The sequence below is a fragment of the Montipora capricornis genome, chromosome 7, assembly GCF_036669925.1.
Source record: "Montipora capricornis isolate CH-2021 chromosome 7, ASM3666992v2, whole genome shotgun sequence".
NCBI classification, from domain to species: Eukaryota; Metazoa; Cnidaria; class Anthozoa; order Scleractinia; family Acroporidae; genus Montipora; species Montipora capricornis.
In genome coordinates this window covers 37,873,264-37,894,981 of record NC_090889.1, presented here as the reverse complement: position 1 = coordinate 37,894,981, position 21,718 = coordinate 37,873,264, and the positions used below count along the sequence as shown (strand labels likewise).

The 21,718-nt window shown below is 39.5% G+C and overlaps 2 protein-coding genes and 1 non-coding gene across 3 annotated transcripts; 2 read left to right on the top strand and 1 right to left on the bottom strand.

The window, feature by feature from the left end:
* Positions 1-3,450: 3,450 nt before the first annotated feature.
* LOC138057926 (melanocortin receptor 4-like) lies at positions 3,451-6,142 on the bottom strand. Its single transcript, XM_068903831.1, has one exon. It carries the CDS (start codon positions 5,991-5,993, stop codon positions 5,133-5,135), a length of 861 nt encoding a protein of 286 aa, XP_068759932.1. The 5' UTR covers positions 5,994-6,142; the 3' UTR covers positions 3,451-5,132.
* A 5,791-nt stretch (positions 6,143-11,933) lies between these two features.
* Positions 11,934-13,197, top strand: LOC138055904 (melanocortin receptor 4-like). Its single transcript, XM_068901771.1, has one exon. The coding sequence runs from the start codon at positions 12,097-12,099 to the stop codon at positions 12,970-12,972; it is 876 nt and encodes a 291-aa protein (XP_068757872.1). The 5' UTR covers positions 11,934-12,096; the 3' UTR covers positions 12,973-13,197.
* A 74-nt stretch (positions 13,198-13,271) lies between these two features.
* Trnat-ugu (transfer RNA threonine (anticodon UGU)) lies at positions 13,272-13,344 on the top strand. The gene has a single exon. It is a non-coding gene; the product is annotated as a tRNA-Thr (tRNA).
* Positions 13,345-21,718: the final 8,374 nt, after the last annotated feature.

Sequence of the window (21,718 nt, the reverse complement as noted above, 5' to 3'; positions counted from 1 at the left end):
TTGACAGCTGTCATACGTAATAAATATGATGGTTAAATCGTACATTGAACAAAAACTGATTGGTAGCTTATGGTCGTTGCTTTGTAGTGAATTGCTTTGAAAGGAGGAGAACGAAATTGATGGGTGTTCTATGAATTGAGTGTCTGTATACGTAAGGCATCCGAACACAAACGTGTTCAATTTGGTCGCCCTGTTAAATGACCCCTACTGTAATTGTATCGTCATGGATTTTTCGTCCACGCAATAACTTCATGGCCTTCTTTTCATCTTCTTTCCTCTAGCAATCGAGTGTGTAGGAACGTCTAGAAGAAAAAACTGAAAGAAAAATATAACGATTTCGTAGCGTCTTCTTAATAAAGACGCTCTTTCTGATCACTCGGCAATTTGTTACTTTTGTTGCAATTTCCTTGCTAGAAAAGTTCTTTGTTTTGGGGCAAGTTGATCGATTTATGTTACTCCAGGCAAACTTTTTTTTCAATGGCTCCTTTTCAACAGTTACATGACGTTATAGCAACACAGTTCATTGGCTGATGCCACAAACCCATTGCGACGCAATAACCCACTTCAAGAGAAAATTAGGAGACAGAGAGGGAGGTTCCCGGTCCAGCCCTTGAGATATGTCATGTTCACAAAAGTTATATTTAGGCAAGCGGAAGTCTGTCTTCCGAGACGTCCGCATGCAGGCCAACCTCGGTCTGATGTTTGAAAGAAAAGCAAAGATTTTATGTGATGGCGGACGAAGTGGACTTAACGTTTGTCGATGAAAAAGACTTTCAGAAACGCGGAAAATGCTTTTTCTGGTCTGATAATTCCAGCTGGGAAATAAGTTCAACTATTTTTGTGGACACGAATGACTCGCTGGCTGACATCAGTGAATTAAACGGAGGACGCGCGTCAGATACGAATAGCGAAGGCGACAGTTCATGGCACGACGACATCGATGTTAGCGATCAACAGTCGGATGACGATCACACCGAGGAAGCCTCGACATTTTTTTTCATCAGCCTTCCACGTGCCCCGCCATTTTCTCTTTTCACTAAGAACCTGAGGGCAAGGCAAGACTGTATGCGGACGTCTTGGAAGATAGACTTCCGCTAGAACAAAGACTTCCGCTCGTCTAAAAATAACTTTCGTGGACATGACATATCCCGGCCAACGCGCTGAGCCTCCCTCTCTGTCCCCTCAATTTCTGTTGCCCACTTTTGATATTTTAAAACTCAGTCCAAACAAAAGCCATTATCTCGAGGGTCTAGGGAATAAATATACGGATGTTTACGAATTTATTTCCCAGAGCCTCATATATCGAAAGTGGGCTATTTACATAACACAATGTTGAGCTCCGACCAGGTTAGAAATTCAACCCTGGCGGGGGGCGTTACGGAGCAGAACTCGATTTTTCTTTCTGAAATGGTTTTCTATAATTTGTCTCGATAGTCCCGAAGGCCATTCGGGTCCGAAAAGCCATTTACGGGATTGCCATCCGCTTTTTTTGATGAGGTGGTCTTTTAACATATTTCCAAGATAACAAAACGCAAAATGATTGTGCCGTTTGGTGACTTAAAATCTCTTCGTTCGTAATATATTTTGGGAAGTTTCACACCCGGAAAAGGCCGGAGAAGTTTCGGGACGGTCAAGATACGAGCCCCTGGTCCAACTTATAGCACACAGTCCACACCCTTTGAACAATTCTTTAAACGATTCCTCAGTTAATATTAGTTACGTTAGCATGGTTGCATGCAAGAACCAAGCCTGACTTCCTTTTTGCAATTAGCCTGAGTGGAGTGTCGAATCACGAAAGTCAGTGGTTGCATTTACATATATCTTTAGTGAGTAGTATCGTGGGATATTTTTACGAGTCTCGCTGTATTTTGACAAGCCCGTACAGGGCGATTCAAAATACAAGGGACGGGTAAAAATATAGCACGCATCTACACAGTAAAATCGTCTAAGGTATTTATTATCAAGCTTTTTTGCACCATTTTCTAGCAAGTGAATTGTAAACAACCGAGAACGTGTGACAGATTTTTACGTCACAGCCAACACCTCAACTAGTCAAACCGGTTTTCTATTGTACAAATATCGTGGAGTATTTGTACTTGTTTCGTGCGTTTTCTGTACAATAACTAGTACAAATGGATAATAATGTCTTTCCCGGTTTATGTGTATTATGTCGACAAAAGATGAAAGAGAACATCCACTCCAACAAATAAGTAACGTTAAATCAGGGGAAACACTATTTACAATAAAGGTTGTTTGAACTTTTTTCAAAGAAAGCTTTTGTATCTCAAAAAAAAAAAAAAAAAGAAAAAGGTTTTTCAGAACCGGTGATTTTTGTTTTCAAATTTCGACGTGTCACGATTGCCTATTGTTGTAATACAAATCCTCCTTGAGCCAGAACATTAGGGGCAAGCTGCTGCATTATCCATAATTTTTCAATAACCCCAAGATAAGTTGAACGTTTGAAATAGGCACGTAGTATTAGAATAAACGTAGAATAGGATTGTAGAATAAATAGATAAAGAAATGTATCTAGCGATGAATAGTTTAACGTCAAGTGGACGTTGCCGATACGTGAGTTCTGTGTTGTTCGAATTCGTGTTTCTTTGACAGTCAGTGGAGTCATTACAATTCACTAGTCTTGAGTTGTCATCACTCTCACCCTTCCCTCCTTATTCCACTTTTTCAAACAACTTTCTAAATCGTTAGCGGATAAATTAAGTGTCTTTTTACGTACGAATGACCGTGGATTTCGATCGGTTTTTGTGGTAGTGCACTGTAAGTGAACTACCATAAACATTTAAAACAAAAAACAATTTAAATTTAGAAAAACAATAACCCGGTGTCTTGCCATCATTTTGACACAGATGTATCCTTTGTTTCGCGAGTAAACACGTAAGGTAATATGATCACGGCGCCCGCTGAATTCGATGTGACTTTCGATTTTGCGATTTACTTGTGCAGCCAGAAGTACAATAGAAAAATTGAACATAGCAAAAATCCCCGAAAATGTTTTCCCCTGATGGTAACTTTTCATATTCACGATTCAAATTTTATTTTGTTTTCATGTCGCAAATTTTGTTGCTGAAGGCTAATATTTCATTCTTGATGGACACTTCCTGAAAACTTCCTTCTGTTCTTCCTTAAAACTGTATATCAATATTTACCTACTTTTGCATCAATATTTGTTTTCCAAAAGCAGGCTAACAATTATTAAAGCTATACCTTGAGTAATTCGCATTTTTGACCGTTAACCTAGAACTTCTGGCACAAAGAGGTCTCTCATCTAGGTACTAACCCCGCCAGATAGGGTTTAACTTCAGTGAACTTTTGTCTTACAAAGCTCCCAGACGCTTAGAGTGCACACTTAACCTTGAGGCGAAAATGAAGTTCTAAAGGAACTTGAAAATGATTAACATGTCTGCCTCGAGGCCAATGTTTTCGATATTCCATTTTATTTTCTTCAATCGTTCTGGGTTGAGTATTTTCCTAGTCAACACTTCTCAAGGGGCTATTTACCTAAGGCATCTACCATGGCACTATTATGATTTACCAAATCAAAACAAAATCGTGTACTATTAAGGCTACATATTACACAAAGACAACTTGAATCTCTTGGAAGACAAAACGCAGCTCAGTGGACAATGTGGCATAAAGTGCTGTGTTACTGCTCTACCACATATGCGCATTGCGTGTCTATTTTTCATCAATGACACCCATACATTCGCCCTCTGCATATAAGAACGAGTCTTCGCCGGTAATTCTTAAGGCGCGTTCTTTTGGTGCGATTCCGGAAGAGGAATACACGGAGTACACGGTATTCGTGTTCTTTTGGGAACCTATTCCGCTTTCGGAATAGTGTCATTGATGAAAAATAGGCACGCAATGCGTACGTGTGGTAGAGCAGTAACACAGCGCTTTATTCCACATTGTCCATTGAGCTGCTCCCGATAACACAGTGAACGGGATGACCGGAATACGGTTCATTCGGAATAGAGAACTTTTTTCCCTTGTTTGTATAGCCTCATCTAAACACCCGGGGGAGCTAGGAGAATTCTCGGCAGTTATGAAAACCCTCGACCACCTCTCGGGTTTACATAACTGTCTCGAATTCTCGCAAATTCCCCTCGTGTTTTGATGAGGCTATGTAAAAACAGAAAAAGTCCTCTATTGCTAAAATCTACATCTTTTAATCCGAATAAACAATATACTTACAAGAATAAGTAACGATTAATTAAACCGCCTAAAAAATGATCAATCAATGCGTGTCTACTATCAGAGGGATGGACTAATATCGTTTCCTCCGTCTTTTGGACATCTCGTTTCCAAAACAACAAAATAGTGTGGTTAACGACTGATTGAATATGATTATTTCAACTTACTTGTTAAAGAAATTGCATGATCGAAAAACAAGACGATGAGCCTTGTACGTTTGAACATGCGTAAGGATAGTTAAACGCGCCCAATAGAAACGAAATGGAGGACAGTCGGTTTCATTGGGAATGAAATTGGTTAATGTCTTTGGAGGTCCTCCTGCGTGTCTTTAGTATTCCTGTATGGTCCTGACAGGGACTACCTTGGTTCCCCTTCGATCGGAGAAAGGATATTATCCCGCTTTAGTCATCAACTGGAGTTGTCTTCCGTAGTCTGCAATAAAATTCCACGTGGCTCTGCAGTAGCTAGTTTAAGTGGAGCTATGATCCTCGCAGTTATGAACGCAATTTTTGTAATTTTTGTTTGAACCCGTGACCTTGCAATACCGGTGCGACGCTCTAACCAACTGAGCTATGAAGCCACTGACGTTGGGAGCTGGTGATTTTTGTGTTCTTTAAGCGATTGCAAAAAATGCGTTCATAACTGCGAGGAACATTGCTTCACTTGATTTCATATCCGCAGTTCATGCATATATGCTCCATTTCATATACCATTTCATAGTAGCTATTTTGTTGCATGCCTCCATTTAATTAAGCTGCTTTTAACGCTGTTGAGTTAATTTGAATGTTTGTATTTTACAGACCCCCTGCATGACAAGCTCCAGTCCTAAAAACCGCTATGTGTTTGTTCCAGAGTTTTTTTACTCTCGTACTAGTTTTTATTTACGAGTTAGTTTGACTTGGTCAAACGACAAAATTCGTCTATCTTCCTTCCTTCGCACGAAACACTTGTAGCATTGCATTTCTTAGCTCAGGTACTCTCCAACCATATAAAAATGGATTTAAAGCCGAGTTCATGAAGACAACTGTGGTGGCAAGAGACCTGCCAAGAAGATCCTCACTTCTTTCACCGGCGAGATTAATTATGTAAACAAGAAGATAAGGAAAGTAGCAAATCGCGAGCACAATGAAGAATATAAATGCACTAAAGGCAGATTTTTGAAGACTGGCCATACGTGCGGCGGCATTTGCTCCCTCAAAGGCTCGTGCCTGAATTTGAATTTCTATTCGATGACGCCGAACAATTTTGAAAATGGTCGCGTGACATGCAATGGTAACACAAAACCCGATGAATATCCAAGAGGCAATTAAAGGTAATAGAATTCTTTCCTCCCAAATCTGGATGGTTCCTCCTACTACACAAACTGCCCAAATCGCTAGAACAATACAAGTAATTCTCCGAACAGTAACAATGCTGGGATACTGCAGCGGCTTCAGAAAGGCAATGAGTCTGTCAAGACTGGTTCCTGCAATGATGCCTAGGGACACTCCGCAGAGAGAAAAAGCAATGGTCTTAGATCCTCTTTCAAACGTTAATTTCAGTCTCTCTGATCGAGTGTACAAGTTAAGTAAGCTACGTGCTATAAAAAGAGGTTGTGCGATCAAACCAACAGCTAAATCAGTTGACGCCAGACCACATAGCAACAGGATAGAGGACGAACAAAGCGTCGGCTTCCTCCACACTGCGTAAAGCACAAGCACATTTCCAATGGTCGCTGTGAAAGCAAGTACAATGTTGACAACACAGTTTACTAACATGATTGCACTTTCTTCTTTTTCCATCTTTTCTTCAAGTCTGAATCTAACCAACACCGCGTAGTCTCAGCAATGATCTTCTTTGTTTCTGATCTTTTCACGGAAATCTGCAAATCTTTCCTTCCAGGTTCACGTTATCTTCAGAAGCTTGTGCTTGGTGAAAGAGCTAAGCAGTCTGCAATATGATCCTTTCGATCGAAAGCCGCCTTAACTCCGTGACAGCTAAAGCTACTCAGCGGCTGTAGGGAAAAACTCAAAAAGATAAATATTGACACTCTCTGCGAAACACGTCATACACTTTGCTCCAAAATAGCGGCTACTTTAGTATTACTTTGTTTCGTTGCAAATTAGCAATTTAGGACTCGCTTCGAAAGAACTTTTAACGTTGAACGAGGCCGAAAGTTTCAACTTTCAATTAGACTATAGAATACTGAAATGACGGCCACTTGTGAAAAAGCTTGCAATTTCGATTCCGCAATTAGCATATACCAATTAATGCAATTAAATGTGGCCCAATATTGTATTTGAAAGAAAAATGAATAACAAACACACAAAACAAAGAAAAACAAAACAAAACAAAAGAAAACAAAACTAAATCGCTTGCCACACGTGCAGCACGATTACTTTTCCTCTTTTAACCATTAAAAAATTAAAGTGCCCCTGTGATATAAAAAATCACTTTCTTCAGAATTTGAAATTGTGTTTGCTTAACACCTGACTGGCAAAATTTTGAGCTTTGATTTTTATCCAAATTGATTTGCTTTCATTTCAGTTTACAGTGTCCCCAATTAGTGCTCCAGCGCCATAACGACTAGCCACTTAAATAAAGTTCCATTCCTTTCCTTTCCTTTCCTTTTTCCGTTGGTTCCAGGGAAAAGAGACGTCAGAGGCTCACTGGCTTAAAATTTTAGCGTATGAATGCAGAGTATAAAATATGCAAAACGCGAGTTAAAAGATCTGAAAGCCCAAACTCCCGTGCTGCATATAAATTATGTGGCATATAAATTATTTCATTCTTAAACTAGTTAGCCTTTGGTAGCTTCTGGTCGTTGCTGTGTGGTTAATTGCGTTGGATGGAGTGGAACAAAATTGTTGGGTGTTTTGTGACTCGAGTGTCTGTATACGCAAGGCATCCGAACACGAGCGTGTTCAATTTGGTCGCCGTGTTAAATGAGCCCTACTGTATTTGTATCGTCATGGATTTTTCGTCCAAGCAATAACTTCATGCGCTTTCTTTGATCTTCTTTCCTCTCGCAATCGAGTGTGTAGCATCGTTTAGAAGAAAAAAAAACTTCCCGAAAAATACAATGATTCCGTAACGTCTTCTTACTAAAGAAGCTGTTACCGATCACTCGGAAGCTGTTATTTTGTTGCAGTTCTTTATTGTGGGGCAAGTTGATCGATGCATGTTACTCCGGGCAAAGTTAGGCGCGGTACGTACGATTGGTGCAATGTTGCTTCAGAAGTCAAACTTTAAAACAAAATAATACTGCAAGGCTGGTTGTACGGCTGTGAGGATATACATATGTTATTCACCGGCTGGGAGGTCCGTATAGGGAAAAAATGTGCCCGAGGTCTTGAGTACGGCCCGAGGCCGCAAATATCTATACGGACTGACCTAAGCCGGTGAATAACGTATTTATATTTTCTGCTATTTTTTTCTGAAAATAAACCCAGGCAAACCGGTTTGCACAAAGTCTTTTTATGCGCTCTACGTCGCACTGTCACAGTTGAAATTAACTGATAACTGAAAAAAGTGCTCCGTTCGCAAAGCTCAGAGAAAAATGATAGATAACGATAAAACAGAACTTAAAATATCTCTTGGTGCAATTAAAAAAAAAACTGTTATATTTCATAGCAAGCACACAGAAACGAGCTAAACAAACTAAACAATGATGTTTGAAAAATTCGTACAAACAGCAGAATAATGTTCTACGTATTAAAATTCTTTGTCTTGTTGAAAATGAAACGAAAGTTCTTAAAACAGGAGGAAAAATTTTAGTGGAAAATACTCAAACATCTGTCTCTGCCTTCATATCTCATTATTTGAGCTCTCTGCTGTGCGGTTGTGGTCGTTTTAGTTCAACGACATGTCAAGAAAACCAGCAACTTGAAAACAGTAAACCAGCAAAGTGTTGTTAACAAAATCATGTGAATACTCGCCTTTTTGAAGAATAACCAGGCCTATTATTCCACTGCTGATGTTTTTCCTTCTCTTTGCAACGGTTAGTAAGCGAAAATTTGCATTTTAAGAGGTGTCGCCCCAATTAGCTGCGACAGTTTCAGTACGGAACAAATTTCGGACCGTGGTCCGTATCGTAAAAAGCTGGACCGGCTACGAGCGCGCGATTAGCCAATCAGATTCAAGGGTTTAGGATTCCCGAGGGTGGCTTGGGAAGAGGAGAGAAAGAAGGGACTACACCCGTTGCTGTCACCGACGCATTCAGAATCAACAAATTTGTTAATCTAATTAGTGAAAGTGATATGACAGATGGTTCCGCCTTTTTTATTCCTAATGTTAATAAACACACAAATCACTACAGTAACGGCGTGGGAATATTTATGTCGAGTTCAATCAACTTTTCGGAAAGGAAACCCCAGAAAAACTACTGTATTTACTTTTAAGTTAATGAGCGACAATCTAAAGAGCCCGGTAAAAAGAGTGTCAGAAAAGCTAAGCAGAGAGAGGCCTCAAATGTTTGTCGGATTTGCTGAATAAATGTTAAATTGAATGTTGGAGTGTTTTGACGTTCGTCCACAACTATCAAGAACAAATTGTTGTTTAGAACGGATGAGTCGTCAATCATAAAATCTGAAGTCAGAAGACAGAGCTTGTTCTTCAAAAATAATGACTCAATACTTGTTTGAAGCCATTTCCTTTAACAAATTCCCTTTCTTCTCGAAGGCAACTACTCATAGATAATCGTTCGGCCGAATCAGGTCTTCGGTGAGGCTGCAAGGAGGAACGATTATCACGATCCGATGGCGTTTAACGCAGATAGCTTCAAACGCTCGTACTTCTTTTCTTTCAATGTGATGTTGCTTAACAACCTCGTTCCCAGGCTCTGGGAGTAAAAGAGAGAGAGAGAGAGGGAGAGAGCCTGGAAACAAGGTTGGTCGCTTAAATCTAGACTTCCCATTCTATGATTTAACCCGTCGTGCAAAAGATCGATTTGGCTTGGTCCACCATTTTGAAAAAAAGTCGAGACTGGGCAGAACGACTAGAACTCCGTGAATCGCGGATTGTTGATGGAACCAGCCAGAGCTCGCGATCTGCGGCGCTGGCCAAAAGGATCGCAGCTCTGGGAACGATAATGCTCCCCAACGAGTCGGAATTTACGTAGACCAATCACAAAGGACTTCTAGATTCCGGAAGTGGACTTTAAACCCTGAGAAAACTGCAAGAAGATAGGCTTAGTGTATTGGGCTGACTTAATTTCTTATTGAAGAGAAACTGGAGCGTATAAATTTCATGCTTTGGCTTAGATGTTTGCGGCCCTTCACAGAATGAGTTCGGTAAAATTCGTATGGTTGAAACATTTTGCTCCCGTGCGATTCAAACCTAGTTGTGGCGCTCGCTTGGGATTGATATCATATTTACATTTCTTTCCGCGCTGTTTCGTTTGAATAACCCCATGTCTTGCATTAAGCACGTTTAGGGAAGATTTGTATTGCAGCGAAATCGCGATAGCGACAATTATCTCTAGCCAAATAGGCGACAGGTGGGCTGGGAAATGAGCGAAAAAGCGACATCAGAACCCCCTTTGGAAGGCCTCTTAAGTATAAGAGTTAAAAATTCTTCGCTTTAAAATCAGAAAAGAACCAATTCACCGTTGCTGTTGAGAGAAGTGTATGCAAGGCAAAACTGGTTGCATCTCGGTAGCCTGGAAGTTAAGAAATACTTTGCCTGTGTTTAAATTAACAAATACACCAATACATCACTACCGTTTCTTGTTTAACCGGAGAATTAGGAAACAGATGTTCGAAGGTGTAATAGCTGTTGAGTTGTATTCCTCATTTATCGAGTTCCAGACGTATAAAGCTTAAAAATGGTTTGGTTTAAAATCAGAAAAGAACCAATTCATCGTTGAGGAGAAAAGTGTATGCCAGGCAAAACAAGTTGCATCTCGGTAGCCTGAAAGTTAAGAAATAAGTTGCCTGTGTTTCAATAACCAATACACCAATACATCACTAACGTTTCATGTTTAACCGGAGAATTAGGGAAGCAGATGTTCGAAGGTGTAATAGCTGTTGAGTTTTATTTCCCAGTTATCGAGTTCCATAAGTTTAAAACTTAAAAATGGTTTGCTTTAAAATCAGAAAAGAACCAATTCACTGTTGCTGTTGAGAAACGTGTAAGGCAAAACAAGTTGCATCTCGGTAGCCTCTTTATGACGAAGTCGGCCCAAGAACTGTTCGTGAGTCTCTGAGGCCAACAAAGGTGTCACCACGTCAGGAGGATCTGCAAGATTCCTAGTCCAAACCTCACGACATGAACGACTGTAGTAAGTAAAAAAAAGCGAGGACGGACAACTTCTGACGTAAAAAAAGTTTAAAAATTAAAAATTTAATAAAACGTTTCGGTCAAAGACCTTCTTCAGTTATGACAACTTTTGAATAAAACGAAACTTAAATAAGATTTAGGCGCTAACAATTACATAATTACAAGTGACAGCTGTCAAAAAAATATAAGATTGCAAAAAAGAAGAACAAAAAGTGGTGCTAATTTAATTTGTAGACGACAAAAAAGCTAATTTAACGAAGCAAAAAAAATAACAAAACCCATAGAGGGGCCCTTAAACAATGTAAATTATAATGAGCTTCCCGGTCAAGGCCTTTGAGTTCATCTAAAACCTAAAGGCCTGACGAAATCCAAGAAAAGGGCCTTAGAACGGTTGATCATGATCATGTTATGTAACTGTTAGCGCCTAAATCTTATTTAAGTTTCGTTTTTATTTAAAAGTTGTCATAACTGAAGAAGGTCTTTGACCGAAACGTTTTATTAAATTTTTAATTTTTAAACATTTTTTACGTCAGAAGTTGTCCTTCCTCGCTTCTTTTTTACTTACTATATATATATATATATATATATATATATATATATATATATATAACAAAAAACAAAAAAACAAAATTCATCGACTCGATGAATAACAAATACATGACATTTGATTATTCATTTCAGGACAGCATCTGGAAAACTACGGCATTGACTTTAATTTGCTTAAAGTTGCGAAGACAACTCCCAAAAGTTAACTTGCGACAATCTTGCCACCTCCATTCGTTTAAATACTGTGGTTCCCATCGCATAAAGCCAGACCACTCGTTACAACTGACAACTCGCTACAAGTCCCTATCTATGAGCTGGATACCAGTCGTGGAGATATTAGCCGTCCATTACAAAGACAATTTTGATATTTGAGAGAAACTTCCTATTGCAGCTATCACTTCTGTACACAGAGAAAATGACAGTGTATGTAGATACCAAAACCGTCAAAAAGTCCACAAAAATATTGAAACTGGTGTTTTGCCATTCCAAAAAACGTAAACCATAACTTGTAGGCGAAACACAAAGTTGAACAAAGTTCTTTTCTTTTTTTTTTTTTTTTTTTTTTTGCAATTGCCACATTTAATTACATTACCTTGTTATTTGCTAATTGCGGAAAGTGCAAGCTTACAATACATCTTATTCAAAAGTGGCCGTCATTTTAGTAATCTCTAGTTTAATTGCAAATTGACCCTTTCAACCTCGTTCAACGTTAAAGAGTCCTTCGAATTTTACGTTTAAAAGCGAGGCCAAAAGGACCAATTTGCAACGAAACAAAATAATACTAAAATGACGGCCATTTTAGAACAAGGTGTATGACTTGTTTCATAGGGAGTGTCAATATTTACCTTTCTCAAATGTTTCCGACAGCAGCTGCATGAGTAGCTTTAGCAGTCACGGAGTTAAGGCGGCTTTCGATAGAAAGGATCATATTGCAGACTGCTTAGCTCTTTCACCAAGCACAAGCTTTTGGAAATAACTTAAACGTGGAAGGAAAGGTTTGATTTCCGTGAAAACATCAGAAAGAAAGAAGATCGTTGCTCAGTCTACTCGGTGTTGGTTAAATTCAAACTTAAAGAAAAGATGGAAAAAGAAGAAAGTGTAATCATAGTAAACTGTGTTGTAAACATTGTACTTGCTTTCACAGCGACCATTGGAAATGTGCTTGTGCTGCACGCAGTGTGGAAGAAACCAACGCTTCGTTCGCCCTCTATCCTATTACTATGTGGTCTGGCGTCAACAGATTTAGCTGTTGGTTTAATCGCGCAACCCGTTTTCATAGCAAGTAGCTTAATTAACTTGTACACTCGATCGGAGAGACTGAAACTGACGTTTGAAAGAGGATCTAACACCATTGCTTTCTCTCTTTGCGGAGTGTCCCTAGGGATAATTGCAGGAACCAGTCTTGACAGACTCATTGCCATTGTGAAGCCGCTGCAGTATCCCAGCATCGTTACTGTTCGAAGAATTACTTGTATTCTTCTAGCGATTTGGGCAGTTTGTGTAGTAGGAGGAACCATCCAGATTTGGGAGGAAAGAATTCGATTACCTTCAATTGCCTCTTGGATATTTATCGGGTTTTGTATCTCCGTTACATGTCACGCGACCATTTTCAAAGTTGTTCGGCGTCATCGAATAGAAATTCAGAATCAGGCTCGAGCGTTTGTGGGAGCTGATACCACCGCAAGTATGGCCAGGCGTCAAAAATCTGCCTTTAGTGCATTTATATTCTTCATTGTACTCGCGATTTGTTACTTTCCTTATCTCCTTGTTTACATAACTTATTTCGCCCGTGAAGGAAGAGAGGGTCTTCTTGGCATATATCTTGCCATCACAGTTGTCTTCATGAATTCGGCTTTAAATCCATTTTTATATGGTTGGAGAGTACCTGAGTTAAGAAATGCAATGCTACAAGTGTTTCGTGCCAAGGAAGTAAGATCCACGAATTTTGTCGTTTGACCAAGTCAAATTAACTCTTAAATGAAAGCTAGAAAAAAAAAAACAGTCTAGAACAAACACATAGCGGTTTTTAGGATTGGTGCTTGTCATGCAGGGAGTGTGTAAAATACACAAATTCAAATTAACTCAACAGTTTTAAAAGCAGCTTAATTCAATGGAGGCAACAAACTAGCTACTATGAAATGGATCATATATGAACTGCGGATATGAAATCAAGTGAAGCTATGATCCTCGCTGTTATGAACGCAATTTTTGCAATTGTGTAAAGAACTCAAAAATGACCAGCTCCCAACGTCAGCGGCTTTATAGCTCAGTTGGTTAGAGCGTCGCACATGTATCGCGAGGGCACGGGTTCAAACCCCGTCAAAGCTAAGTCCTGATTTTTTCAGGCTTCTTTACGCAATTGCAAAATTGCGTTCATAGCTGCGAGGATCATAGCTCCACTTAAACTAGCTACTACAAAGCCAGGGTGGAATTTCAACTCCAGTTGATGACTAAAGCGGGATAACTCCTTCGCCCGATCAAAGGGGAACCAAGGTTGTCCCTGTCAGGACCTTACAGAAATACAAAAGACATGCAGGAGGACCTCCAAAGACATTAACCAATTTCATTGGCAATGAAACCGACTGTCTTTCATTTCGTTTCTACTGGGCGCGTTTAACTATCCCCTATCCTTACGCACGGTCAAACGTACAAGGCTCATCGTCTTGTTTTTCGATCATGCAATTTCTTTACTAAGTAGGTTGAAATAACCATATTCAATCACTTGTCACCCACACTATTTTGTTGTTTTGGAAACGCAAGAAACGATATTATTCCATCCCTCGGATAGTAGACACGCAATGATTGATCATTTTATGGGTGGTTTAATTAGTCTTTAGTTATTCTCGTAGATATATTGTTTATTCGGATTGAAAGATTTAGATTTTAGCAATAGAGGACATTTCCTGTGTTTACAGAGCCTTATGAAAACACGAGGGAAAGTTGCGAGAATTCGAGACAGTTATGTAAACCCGAGACGTGCTCGAGGGTTTGCATAACTGCCGAAAAATTCTCCCAGCTCCCCTGAGTGTTTAGATTAGGCTATGTACACACGGAAAAAAGTCCTGTATTCCGAGTGAACTGCATTCTGGTCATTTCTTCCATTCTCTTATCGGGAGCAGAATGAATGAAATAGTATTCAGTTCATTCCGAAAATGGAATAGGTCCGCAAAAGAACACGAATACCGTCTATTCCGTGTATTCGTCTTCCGGAATCGTACCAAAAAAACGCGCCTTAAGAGTTATCGGCGAAAACTCCTTCTTATGTGTGGGTGTCATTGAAGAAAAATAGGCACACAGTGCGTACGTCCGCTTTATTCCATATTGACCACTGAGCTGCGTTTTGTCTTCCAAGAGATTCAAGTTGTCTTTGCGTAATATTTAGCCCTAATGGTACACGAGATTTTTTTTGGTATCGTAAATCATTACAGTGCCATGGTAGATTTCTTAGGTAAATAGCCCCCAGGGAAGAAACGTCGTGACTAGTAAAATACTAAACCCAGAAAGATTGAAGAAAATAAAAGAGAATCGAGAAACATTGGCTTCGAGGCTGGCATGCTTATCATTTTCAAGTTCTTTTACTACTTCTTTTTAACCTCAAGGTTAAGCATGCACTCTGAGCATCTGACAGCTTTCTGCGACAAACGTTAAGTGGAGTTTAACGCTGTCCGGCGGGGTTAGTATCTGGATGGGAGACCTCTTTGTACCAGAAATTCTAGTTTAACGCTCAAAAATGCGAACTAATCAAGGTACAGATTTAATAATTGCTAGCCTGCTTTTTGAAAACAAATATTGATGCAAAAGTAAGTAAATATTGATATATAGTTTTAATTAAGAGTTGAAGAACTTCAATGTTTTCAAGAAGTGTCGTTTGAGAATGAAATATTTTGCCATCAATGAGAAAATTTGCGACATGAAAACGACATAAATTTTGAACCGCGAATAGAAGAAGTTACTATCAGTGAAAAACACTTTCGGAGATTTTTGCTACGTTTAATTCTTCTATTGTACTTTTGGCTACACAAGTAAATCGCAAAATCGAAAGTGACATCGAATTCAGCGGGCGCCGTGATCAAGTTACCTTGCGTGTTTAATAGCGAAACAAAGGATACATCTGTGTTAAAATGATGGCAAGACACCGGGTTTTTGTTTTTGTTAGCTTAGTTTCCTTTTTTTCCTTTAACTGTTTGTGGTAGTGCACTGTAATTGCACTACCACAAAAACATGTCTCTTGTATTTTGACTCGCCCTGTGTGTGCTCGCCAAAATACAGGTAAATCGCAAAAAGGCCGGTCAGGCTTAGTTCTTGCATGCAACCATGCAAATGTAATTATTATTAAAAAGAATCGTTTAAAGAACTGTTCAAAGGGTGTGGATTGTGTGCTATAAGTTGGAGAATCACTAACCACCTTTATAAAACCAAAAACAAGGGCTGGTTTCGTGACCGTCCCGAAGCTTTTTAGGCCTTTTCAGGGTGTCAAACTTCCCACCGTATCTTACGAACGGAGATAAGTCACCAAACTGCACAATCACAATGCACAACACAATGCAAACTGCACAATGTCGTGTTCTTGGTAAACACTTTCAACATTCGAAGAAACGATCGGCACTTTTCAATCGGCATTTGATCGGAGTAAAACTTAAATTGCTTTAGCCTGCACAAAAAGGCTTATTGGGGGTTCTCAGGAGTACGAGCACGATACGCGGGACTCATGAGGGAAGGGAAGATCTCGCGCGTCACCCTCGCGCCCCAAAAACCGGCCAAAGTACCAAAATTGCATGTTTTGTGCTGAATGAAACCTTTTCCAACCCACCTTTTTTATCTTTTTCTGAAAGGAACATGACGGCTTGACTTCAGAAAGAAATTTCATTTCTTTGTATAGGGAAAGATCATTGCTGTGAACAGTTGTAAATTTTATCAATAATCCTAGAAGGCAATTGGCAACGGAAACGGAGTATTCTTTTCATGTGTACAACCATATAAATTCTGCGGCAGTTTAACTAATTTCCATATTAGTAATTTACCGTAACTGGTATACTTTATGGAGTGTTTTCACGTGACGTCACGGCGGCCATTTTGGTGTACCCAACTAATTCTCGGGGAATTGAGCTCTATTGTCATGCAAACGTTTTCTTTTGTTTCTGTGGGAGTACAGGGTTACTGATCACGTGAGTGAAAACACTCTATACACAGAATAGCCCTTTCCACGGTTAGTTTTTCTCATTTGCATTACAATGTAATCTAACGTGGATGTAAGGCAATTTCGGGTTAAAACTACAAAATATCCCGAAATTGCCTCACATACATGCTGGATTATAATGTAATGCAAACAGGAGCCCATCCTGGAGCGTGCAAATTCCATACAGCGTCTGTGAAACAGCGTTTTCACAAGTAGGTTTATTTTTAGACTAGCCCTTCCCGCGAATTAGGTCAAAAAACAAAGTCAGTTACGGTTCGGTGACCCTATGACGTCAGCTTAATTTCTTGTAATTGGTCATCGGTCTCCTGTGAGAGTCTCATTAGCGGGAAATTCAATCTAAAAATAACCTTACTTGTGAAAACGCCGTTGCACAAGTATAGTTAAGTTGCACGCTCCGGGTGATGGGCTCCTGATGCAAATGAGAAAAACTAACCGTGAAAAGGGCTATTGTCTGAAACCTGAAATACCATAATATTCTTTGTTTGTCAAACCAGTTTTTGTATACGCATTAAATTGGGTGGAAAAACAAAGAATATTATTGTAGTTTCCGTTTCGGGCAATACCAGTTTCTCTGGACTACACCACTTACGGCAATGATGATGTCACAAAATAATAATAATCGTGTTGCACGCGCGACACGCATTTTAGCACACACCTTTGCGGTACTCGGCATAACAACATCGTGAAGTCACCAAAATTTGAGGTTTTGACGACAATGTGAATCTTTCATTCTGTATCTTTACTCTGAAACCATTCGTACCTTTTTTTTTCTAGGATACTTCGCTCACATTGTAGGACGTGTAGGACGCGAAAGAGTTAGGATTGTGCAAAGTTATATTTTGAGGTGATAAACAATGAACGTAAAACGAATCATCCGTGTGGCTAAGGTGTTCGTTATATCCTCTGGAATTTGTATTTTTTGGCCCCCCAAAGGTGTGTAGCTACTTTGCATGATAATAGCAAATCCAACATGGCGGCCATAGTAAATGAGGTCTATAATACCTTGATAATACTCTTCGTTTGTCAACCCAAATTTTGAATGAGCATTGTTTATGGAATGGGCTGTGGTAGTTCTACATCTCCTCTCCCTATGATTCCTTCAATGTCACTAGATTCTTAATCAATGTAATCTGTCCCATCCTCCTCTTCAACAGCATCAGACTAACTGTCATCAGACTCCACTGGCCCCACACACTGAAAAAAATTAAATGTCAGTATTCGTATAATTCATGTAATTGCTTTACCAACCATGCTGATCTTTTTGGTAGTCCTTATTCCATTCATATGCTAATCAAAACTTATCATCAGGGTGTTATCTTGCCGACCGGGACTAAACTGAAGCCCGTGCGTCGCAAGGTACAGATACGTGATACAAGAAAACACCAGAAAGAAGCGCTATATCTTGCGTTGAATGCAGAGGACTGGAACGAGGTGTTGTCGGGAAATAATGTAGACTGTGTTTTGGATAATATGGAAAAAAAAAGATCCGGACTGTAATGGACAAGTGCATGCTACTTAAATCCGCAAGATTTTCGTCGAGGGACCCAATGTGGATGACTCCCTTAGTTAAATCTATGCTGCGTGCGAAGTCTACAATTTCTTGCAACAACGTGGAGCGCCACAAAGTGATTGACTCCCAGATATAAGAGGTAATAAGTGCTAACCGCAATAATCCTCGCCTGATTATTGGAAGTAGGGATTGGTGGAAAAATGTGGACTTGATTTCCCAGCGTCGTAACTCTGCCGATGTCAATCTCGATTCGGACTCTCTGAATGAACTTCTGCTAATAGTTACGAGCCGCCTTTGTGGAGATTCCCCAGGTAACTGAGAGGCAAGTTTGGAACATTCTCGCAAAACTAAAGGAAACCGCCATAAACCAGATGAAATACCCTATCGGTTTTGGGCGGGTCACGCCGAGCTTTTGACACCGTTCATTACTACGCATATTTGGAATTTGTTCTTGGCTACCCACTCCTGGCCGACATCCTGGAAGAGGGCTAATATCAACCCCTTAGCAAAGGTTGAGGTCCCCAAGGAGAATTCACACTACCGCGGAATCAATATTACACCAGTCATAGCCAGGGCTTTTGAGAAAGCTGTGTACCACACCCATGGGGAGCAAGCGGTAGAGGGTATCTTGAGTAAAACACAGTTTGCATATAGATAGGGGGGTAATTGTACAGATGCCTTGCTAGCTATTCAACATCATATATGTAAATTTTTAGGTGATAGTATCTGTGAAGCGGTAAGACTTTTTACTATGGATTTCAGCAAGGCCTTTGATTCTGTTGCAAAGTTGAAACAGTTACTCTTGAACCCCTATATTATAAATTGGTATCATAGTTTTTTGAGTAACAGGCAACAGCGCATTTCAGTTAATTAACAATTATTGGATGAGGTTAAGTCTGTTAGCGATAATTATCAAGGCCAATGTTTGTGTTATCTGCTGAAGCCGAAGGCTGAGGCGGATAACACAAACTGAGGCCTTGATAATTATCACTAACATGCGAAAACCGAATTCAATAATTGCTTTATTATGCATATTCCTGAGCTGAGCTCCGCCATGACAAAACTGATCGAACTACTGGTTAGTGTGTTAGGTGACGTCACTTCTGCATGCATAAAACTATTGTCTGTAGGTATGACGTCAATTCTACATATATAAAATCTATTGTCTGTAGGTATGACGTAAGAGAAACAGAGCAATCAAGAATTAGCTGCGTGCTTATAGCCAATCAAAATCGAGCTGGTGACACCAATGTATAATAATGGTCATTCTTGTGACTGGGTATGTGTCAAGAAGAGGACCACGCAAGGAAGTGTGGGGGGTCCATATTAATTTAACGTTTTCCTCAATGACCCGGAGGTTTTTATGAATGACACGCCAGTGCTTTCCAAATATGCTGACGACTCTACGATAGTGGCTCCCGTATGGAAGGATTCAGACACGTCAGTAGACCTGGTAAATCAGTTTTTCAGTTGGTGTATAAATAATAAGATGTTGTGTAATCTAAGCAAGTGTAAAGAACTGATATTTAGGAAGAAGAATAGAATACACGCCATCAGTACGCTCCCATCAATAACATTCCACAATGTGATAGCCTTGTATTGCTCGGACTGACCTTTTAGCCTAATTGTAAATTTAGCGAGCACGTTAGACTCAAGCTTATAAAAGCTAATAAGTGTCTTCACATTCTCAGAACTCTAAAAAAGGAACTCTTTAGCCAGAAGGAAATAGATCACTTGTTTAAAACCCTAGTTCTTCCCATTTTCACATAATTATGGTCTCGCTGTGTAAGGCGCTTCCGATTCTGATTTAAATGTTATACAGCGTTTTTTAGACAGGTGCCATAAGGGTCATTTTACCTCTCAAACAGTCAGCATCTTTAATCTTTTAGAACAGCAAGATAAATCCGCTTTCGAAAGAGCTATTAATAATCATTTGCTAGGTGCGATCATTCCCAATAAAAAAAATTAGTATATAATTTGCGTAGGAAAAGGTGTCATCTTCCTCAGATAAAAACGGAGAGATACAAGAAAACGTTTGTAAATAGACTTATTTTTGAATATAATTTAGACTCATATGGTAAGCACTGAAGTCGCAGATTACAAAGCGTGCGCACGAGCCCTGCTAAAGGCAACACACAAACATGCATGCATGCATAAACTTTATTCCATCTCGAATTTCAGAATAACTACAAGAGCTAATATCTTCGAGACATTAAATTTACAGCTAAAATACAAAGCATATACAGGTACATAACTAAATACACAATATTTAAAGATATATTAATTAACAAGAAAAGCCGCTGTACAAAATGCGACCATCGATTCTCTTTTAAAGCCAGGAAACTCAGTGTGGTACGGATAAAATCATGTCTCGCATTTCGCAACTTAGCTTATACGTTCGAAAAAGAACTAAGACCATATTTGGTTTTTTTAGGTTTATTGAGGGACAGAATGTAATCTCCGCGAAGATCATGCATAAGAAGCTTTTCAATGCGCTTATTGCATAGAGATGTAGAGTTTGAGTTAAGTGGTGACTTTGCTTGATAAGAAATTACGAAAGGCCATTTTTTTGCAACGAGGATAACAGCGAAAAAAAGCACTACTTTGTTGCGACTTTTCTAGAGTGAAAACTTGTTCAGAAATCAAAAGTCTACGTTAACAGCACACACCAAGGTTACTCCTTAGTAGCTGGCTAGAGATCTTCTTCTCACTACTTTTTCCTCTGGCCGCGCTTTATATCAGCCATTTGATGAGGGCCAGTCTCGTGCCTCTCAAGTTGCCTCCTTCATGGCCAAAAAATAATTCTGGGTAATTCTGCCATTCCGTGACAAGGGTAGCCCCCCGATTCTCATTTCATTGATTTTTTATAAGTGTCAGGCCACCCAGTCCTACCAGCAAAATACAGCACTGATTGAAGTTTTAAGCTTTCAAAACTTGCCCAAATTGTATCGGTTGGTGCTGGATTTCATCCACAGAAACGCCAGAGAGACAACTTCACTCGTGATCTTCCATGTTTACAACAAAGCATTTTAGGCGACCCAGTCTGCATGAAACCATCTCTCACCTCTGACGTTTTGAGCGTCAGCCCTTCGTCAGAGCGAATCGCTTCGCTCTGACTAAGGGCTAACGCTCGAAACGTTAGCTTTTAGAATCTCTGTACGGTGGCCAATTTACATTATCAACTCCGTTGATAAAACCAAATTTTTGTATACTACTTCCCCACCGACGCAGCACCACAGTTTCTTTAGAAACTACCCCCATCGTTGATTTAAGGTCTGCTTTATTTTTCAAATCGAAGAAACACTGAGTACAAACGATCGGTTCGCAACACAAAAACTTTCAATCAATTGTTTGAGACGATCATCGCCGAAAACAGCCTTAAATTTTCAAGCTTAAACGTAATGGATTTTTTTCAAGCTTTCTTTTCGCTACTATCCTAGTGGTGTTCATTGCACTTGAAGGTAATGGTTCTCGTGCAGTTCAAATACACCCGCAGTACTTTCATATTTGTATTAGAGTCATTAGAAACTAAAGTACTTTTAATAACATTGGTGTCAAATTACTTCTTATTTTGGCACGAAATTTCAGCGTTAATTAATGATTTCACACGTGAAATCACGATGTTGCCATGGCAAAATGGCGTCTTAGGAACGTGATTTGTCACCTATTATATTAATAACTAATGAAATGGTCTACTCGTGAAATTAGGGAATATTTTAACGCGTGTTTTGTTCAAAATCAAATAATTTCCCGAGCCTTTTTAGATATTCCCTAACCATTTCATTATCGACAAAAATTAAACAAAATTACAGTACGCAAAAATTAAACACGTTATGGGAAAATTTGTATTGCAGCGCAAAGGAGACAGCGACAATTATCTCTACCCAAATAGGTGACAGGTGGGCTGGAAAATGAGCGAAAAAGCGGCATCAGAACCCCCCTTGGAAGGCCTTTTAAGTATAAAACTTAAAAATAGTTTGGTTTAAAATCAGAAC